The sequence below is a fragment of the Vombatus ursinus genome, unplaced genomic scaffold (assembly GCF_900497805.2).
Source record: "Vombatus ursinus unplaced genomic scaffold, bare-nosed wombat genome assembly UNPS02011662.1, whole genome shotgun sequence".
In the NCBI taxonomy this organism is placed as follows: domain Eukaryota; kingdom Metazoa; phylum Chordata; class Mammalia; order Diprotodontia; family Vombatidae; genus Vombatus; species Vombatus ursinus.
The window spans coordinates 1,545-8,134 of record NW_020951440.1 but is presented as its reverse complement, the minus strand read 5'-3'; the positions used below and the strand labels follow the sequence as shown (position 1 = coordinate 8,134).

The window sequence follows — 6,590 nt, the reverse complement described above, 5'->3', positions numbered from 1 at the left end:
GCTTGGTCCATTTCCCTTTAAGAGTCACCATCCAAGGCCCCTGAGCCCCTCAGTTCAGCTCCAGGTCTTCCACATAGCTCTGAACCCAGTCATCACTGGGGTTGGCACACACCTGCCGGCCTCTTTTGGTCTGGAACCTGGGGAGGGAGAGGAGGAGGGATGAGAGGTCACAGATGGAGAGATGGTTGCCTGTGCTCCCCCTATGTCCAGCACTGACCAATTCCTGCACATTTCTGCAGGGCCTTAAGGGACAATATTCATCTCTAGCAACATCTCTCAGGCCCTTCTGAGTCATTCTGCTTCTCTCTAGAGACCTGTACTGGGACTATTATCTTAGGAAGCCTCACCTTGGCATATAATCCATGTTGCTTCTGTTTCTCCCTCCCCCTTGGGTGAGCAGCTCCCACCTTGCTCCATAGAGAACCCAATCTTGCCTGGGAACCACTTATGGGACTTCTTTCCCTTGTAACCAGGATTTCCCCTGAGTGCCTTGATTCATGTATTTCACCAAGTTGCCAAATGGCCCCATTTCTCCTTGCCATTCTCTCTCCCTGGATCCCCTCAAGAGAGATACTCACACCACAGCTGGCTGGGAACACAGGCTGCTGGTCTCATAATAGTCTGTCACAAATTTTCTGGGGATCTGTTGGCTGATATAGGAGAAGCAGCAGGAGGTGGGAGGGTCAGAGCCCACTGCAAAGAAAGAGGAGGCATGAGATTAGTAAGGTCTTATGTTCACACCTTACCTTCCTCAGCTGCTGATGCAAACCCATGGACAAACTCAGGATTAGGCACACTGGGGATGAGATGGCTTCTCTCTCCCTAACCCTGCTTCCCTCCAGTACCAAGTGTGATTTTCATTGGGCCTGGAGGACGAACAGGCCTGCTGTTCCTGTCCCCATAGGAGATATTTTGAGGAAAATTAAAGTGTGGGAGCTAGAAGGGATGTCAGAGATCTGCCCATCCAATTTCTGCCTTTGCTGAAGAAGCCACTTGCTGGAGATCACTTGGGTAATTAGTGGCAGAGCCAGGAGAACTTAGCCAGACACAGAATCCAGTCCTGTGTGCTTTCTGCTCTCTTGTCCTGTCTCCATTGTACATTTGCCCCTTAGGTATTGCAAAGGGCATTTTGATGCCTTCAGGTTCAAAAGGTATAGACATCCTCTCTGCTTCTGCTCCTGCCTCTCCCTTTTAATCCTTCCCCACCCCACACTCACAGATACCTATGTATCTAACCTCATCTCCTCTCAGGATTCTATCTAACTTATGACCACAACCTAGACACAGCCACAGAGGGAAAGAGAAGGAGCACTTACTTGGTGCAGAGGATGCCAGAGAGCTGAAGGCCATGACCATGAGCATGGAGAAGGCAACCACAGAGACCTTCATGATCCTGAGAGGAGGGAAGACTTGGAGGAGCAGAGCACTAGCTGGGAGACCTTGCAGGTCTGTGCCTCTGTCTCAGGTGTGGACCCTCTTTTTATAGGGGTTTCTGGGAGGACCCAGAGGGAAAGAAAGAACCTAAAAGGAGTGGAATTTCCTGTGGAGAGCTGATGTCATGGTAGGAGATAGAAACTAAAAAGGGAACCCAGGAAATGTAAGGCTAGTGTCAAGAACTGAGGTTTTCACCCCCATTGCAGCTTCATCATGGGTGAGAGAGGAGGGAAGATAGATAGATGAGAATTATGCATGTGGTGGGGTGGCAAGGTGCTAAGGGGGAAGTGGTGAACTTGAGCTAGCAGAAAAGACAGATGAAACATGCAAAAACTAATAAGAAAGAGAGTTTTATTGACCATTGATATGAAGAAGTATTCAACATGACCTTCATACTTCTTTGATATCATAACTGCCTAAATCTAAGGATTGTAAATTTAGAGGTAATTTAGAGGGAAATTTAGGTGGTTTAGTTGAACACTTTTTCCAGCTAAAGAAATTGTGGCCCAAATAGAAGTGACTTGTCCAAGGTCACATTAGTAGTCAGAAGCAGATCCTGGAAATGTCCTCAAGTTTGTTGACCTCACATTTTTATACTCATAGAAAATGATCCATATAGAGGAAATACCTCAGTTCCTTCAAGGGCACTTCTCAACAAGTTTTGTGCAAATGGTGGCCATGAGCAGGTCCATGAAACTAGGACTCCTCGTCTTGGCCCATCCCTTCATCTGCTTTATTGTGTGATGATTTTAACACCTTACATATGTGTCACTTTCTTTTTTTTTTTTTGCTTCTATTTTTTTCATAATTAATTAATTTACTTTTAGTTCTCAACATTCACTTGCATAAGTTTTTGAGTTTTAAATTTTCTCCCGCTCCCACTTATTCCCCCCAAAATGGTATACAATCTGATACAGGCTCTCCATATACATTCATGTAAAGCACATTTTCCGTTAGTCATGATGTAGAGAACAATCAGAACCAATGTTAGGAACAATGAAAATGAAGGGATAAAACAAAACAACAAAGGAAAGGCAAGCAAATAAAATGCTTCCATCTGCATTCAGACTCTATTACTCTTTTTCTGGGGGTGGATAGCAATTTCTGTCATGAGTCTTTTGGAGTTGTCTTAGATCCTTGCATTGCTGAGAGGAACCAAGTCTGTCAAAGTCAGTCATTGCACCATGTGGCTGTCACTGTGTACAATGTTCTCCTGCTTCTGCTCATTTCACTCTGCGCCACTTTAAGGATACAAAAGATTTTGACACTGATTGTCTCACATAATCTTCACAACAAACTTATTACATACACGAGGTTGGCATTCTTATATCTAGTTTATTGATGAGACTTGACATAAAGTGGGTGGAGTCCTAAGCTGGAAGTCTGGAAGACCTGGGTTCAAGGCCCATCTCTGAAACTTCCTAGCTCTGTGATCTTTAACCTCCCAGTGCCCCTGGCCAACACTCTAATCAGATCGTTTCTTGAATAGACCAGCATTCTGAAATGGCTTTTCCAAATTTCAATAACCAGAAAGTGACGGTTTCAGGTTTCAATCTGAGGCCTTCTGACTTCAGGCAGGGTTGGACAAAATCATGGGACAGTCCCGACATCAGAGAGGAAACAATCTGAGACTTTCTCAGGAGGAGTGTATGTATTATACCATGACATTTTTAAGTATACAACTATCATATATACTGTCACATTCCTCATTTCCAATGGAAATGAAATTCATGCTAAAAAAAGAGAAAACAAGTGAAAATATGTTTAATGGGAATGTGTATGTAGAGCCTATATCAAAATGCATGCCATCTTGGGGAGACAGGTGGGAAGGGAAGGAGAGAAAATTTAAAACTCAAAAGCTTATGGAAGTGAATGTTGAAAATTAAAAGTAAATCAATTTAAAAAAAGATTCACTCAAAAAAAAAGTAACAGCACTGTATATTGAGGCAATAAGCTTAAGTAAAGATAAAATACAATTATCACTTTTTACAGATCACATGATATTCTACTTAGATAACCCTGACGATTCAACTAAAATTTAATTAAAACGATAAAGTTAGCAAAGTAAATGGGTAAAAAATAAATCCATTAGATAATCATCAGCCTTTCTTTACATTACCAGTGAAACCCAGGAGAGAGAATGAAATTTTTAAAAAGAGAGAGAGAGAGAGAGAGAGAAAACAAGATGTGTGGGGAAGATGGGTATGAATAAAATATTACTATTTAATGGGCTAAAGAGTGGTGGGGCAGGACAGGCATCTCCTTCAATTTTCCTGAAATGCGTTTGAGATGTAACTTTCCTGTCCATATCTTGAAGCAGTAGAGCTGGGACCAGATCCAGGATCTGCCTCTCACTACAGGGATCCCCTGGAGCAAGGCTCCTCTCTCCATGCCACAGTTGGTGTTGGACAAGACGGCTAATGACCCTTCTCCTTCTAAGACTACAACCCTGACATCTAGGGAGTTACAGTATCAAAGCAGTGTGAAGACCATGCTGAATAATCCTTCAAAGCAATGCTGACCACAACTCTCCTTCCTATTTCATTTTGCATTGGTTTCCTCAGTCTCTGCTGCTCTCTCAAGTTTATCACTGCCCCCTCAGCACTCTTGTCATGCCACTACACACACATCTCTCCTCTCTCCTCCATGATAAAATTGCCCTGAGGAACCAAACCCCAGCCCTTGACAGAGCCTTCCATTTCCTGGGTTCCTTTTTCAGTTTCCAACTCCCACCATGGCACATGGAGCTTCTTGTAGTATATGGTGTGAGATATTGGGCTAAGCTTGATTTCTCTCTGGCTACTTTCCAATTTTTTTCAGTAAGTGTTGGTCACATATAGAATGTTCACCCAAGTGGATGATTTCCTTGGGTTTCCTAAACACCCTCTTGCCACATTCACTTGCTTCTCTTTCTGAGTGAAGTAAACAGAACCTGGAGAAGAGCTAATGATGTGCCTGGGAGTATTGTCAATGAAAACAAACTGGAATGACTCCAGAAAGCTGATCAGTGCAATGAGTCATCCTTCCAGAAGAAGACTGAAGGTGAAGCCTGATTCCCACCTTCTGATGGGGAGGTCATAGACTACAGATGCCATGAGACAGACATTTTCAGCTCTGGCCAACACTTTTGCTTGGTTTCTTTATACACAATCTGTTTATAGGAGGATGGCTTTGGGGCAACTGACAATCAGGCAAAAAAAAAAAGGAAAAATGAAGGAAAGACAAACAAGGAGAAATTAAGGGGGAAAAGCAATTCTAGAAGGGGACATAAGAAAGTAAGGGAAGTGATTTCCCATTGTGGTAAACTTAATATATATACCTAAAAACACCAAATTAGGCTCAGTAGAATTTCCGAGATTCATATACCTTCCTCTTTTCTGTTCTTCTTTGCATATTGAGATACATGTATTTGTTGATATTTTGATGTTCAAAAACAAAAAAGAAGAAATAATAATGTGTGAGGGTCATGGCAATTTGGGAGATCCTCTGACATCCTTATGGTCAGTGGTTGGGTTTGCAGAGCCTAACCTTGTCTTAATATAGGTTTGCCCTGGGGCTCTTCTCTGCTCCCAGGGCTTCCTTTTCCTCCTTGAGCTGAGAATCATAAGTCACCCTCCCTTTTTCTTCCTCAGTGTCCTACTACCTAAAATGAGTCACACTGGACATAGAGAGATCCAAGGGAATATGGGCACCCAAAATGGGAAAGCCATAAGAGTATGTCCTCAAAAAGACAAAGAATTAAAGCTTCAATGCTACTGTAAAGCCATAGAAACATCATAACCACACTTCCACTGGAAGACTGGAGCACTGGAAGAGGAAAGGAAAAGAGAAGGAAATAGGGTCTCACTACATTCTCCTGACCCAAGAAGAAAGAGGTAAGAGGAAACCAGTCTGGGATTTAGCATGTCCTCTTACCAGTAGGAATCAATAAAAGGACTGCATTTTCCCTTGAAATTCAGAGAGAAATGAGGATCCCACTCACATGGCAAGTCAAATCTGATCTTGTGGATTTCCAACCCTTCTCCCCTCCTGCACAGATAGTGGAGGGTGGTGACTAGAGAGATGAATTTAGAATCAGGGGGACTGAGGTCCAAATCCTGCCCCTGATACTGACTAGCAAACAGGGTATCCCTGGGCAAGTCACCAAATCATCTTCATCCTTTAGATGCTGGCCATTTCCTTCCCAAATCCTTTAAATTCCTGAGTTTTGCTGAGCTTTTTCCCCTTCAGGTTAATTTTCTTTTCAAGACACATTCAGAAATGATTGGTGCAAAATATCTACTGAAAAATAAAATTGAATTATAAAAGGAGACCAAGAAAAATACAGCCAGGTTTCTGGGCTCCTCTGTTTATTTCTGGGACCATTCTGAGAGCCTCTCCACTCTTAGGGATAGGAAAGCATTGGTTTACTCTCATGCACTGTGGGATCCATTCCAAACTAGTCTGGAAAAGGTGACAGTACGCTGGTATTTAAAGAGTAGATCAGTGTTTGAATCCCAGCTTGGACACTTCCTAGCTGTATGCTCATAGGATAATCAATTAGTCTCTCAGAGTCTCAGTTTATTCATCCATCACATGGGGAAAATAACACTTCCTCCCCTTTTTTCATATGGGTTGTTGAGAAAAAAGAGTCCTTTGGTGATTTCAAACCCCCTAAGAATGGGAGTTCTAGACTAGAAATCAAGGATTTGGAGTTGGAAGGAACCTGAGAGGGATTGAAGTTCAACACGGACTCATTTTCCTTCCCAATCCCTTTCAAATCTTCCTTGGGATTTCTCCTGCCCAGCAACCCTGTGCTGTAGGCATGGCAGGGAGAATGGGGACACTGCTCACCCACAACCACCACTAACTAATAGAAAACGATGAAGAATAATTACAGCCTTTCCTTCACTAAAGCTCTTTGCAGCTCTTAAAGCATGTTCTGCTGCTCCTCTTATCTCCTGTCAGCCTCAAAGCAGTCTTAAGGGATACCCAGGAGGGAAAGCTTGAATGCATTGCCCAAAATCACACAACTAATGCTTGGCAAAGGCCATGTGGGAATGCCAAGGAGGACTGGATGCATTTCTGCAATTTACATTACCTTTAGTGGATAGAATACTGGTTCTGGAGTCAGGAAGACTCATCTTCTTGAGTTCAAACCTGGCCTCAGACCCTTA

General features: G+C 42.9%; 1 protein-coding gene across 1 annotated transcript; it reads right to left on the bottom strand.

The window, feature by feature from the left end:
- Positions 1-6: 6 nt before the first annotated feature.
- On the bottom strand, positions 7-1,608 carry LOC114039188 (C-C motif chemokine 4-like). The gene is made up of 3 exons (XM_027856860.1): positions 1,317-1,608; positions 579-693; positions 7-137 (listed from the first exon to the last, which is right to left on the bottom strand). The coding sequence occupies exons 1-3, from the start codon at positions 1,387-1,389 to the stop codon at positions 50-52; spliced, it is 276 nt and encodes a 91-aa protein (XP_027712661.1). The 5' UTR covers positions 1,390-1,608; the 3' UTR covers positions 7-49.
- Between the last annotated feature and the right edge of the window lie 4,982 nt (positions 1,609-6,590).

Bases quoted from the DNA above. Each gene is read 5' to 3' on its own strand.
- LOC114039188 (XM_027856860.1), bottom strand. From the start codon at position 1,389: ATGAAGGTCTCTGTGGTTGCCTTCTCCATGCTCATGGTCATGGCCTTC. The intron at 694-1,316 runs GTAAGTGCTCCT...CTTTCTTTGCAG, and splicing joins TCTGGCATCCTCTGCACCAA to TGGGCTCTGACCCTCCCACC. The intron at 138-578 runs GTGAGTATCTCT...CTCCCTCCCCAG, and splicing joins TGTTCCCAGCCAGCTGTGGT to GTTCCAGACCAAAAGAGGCC.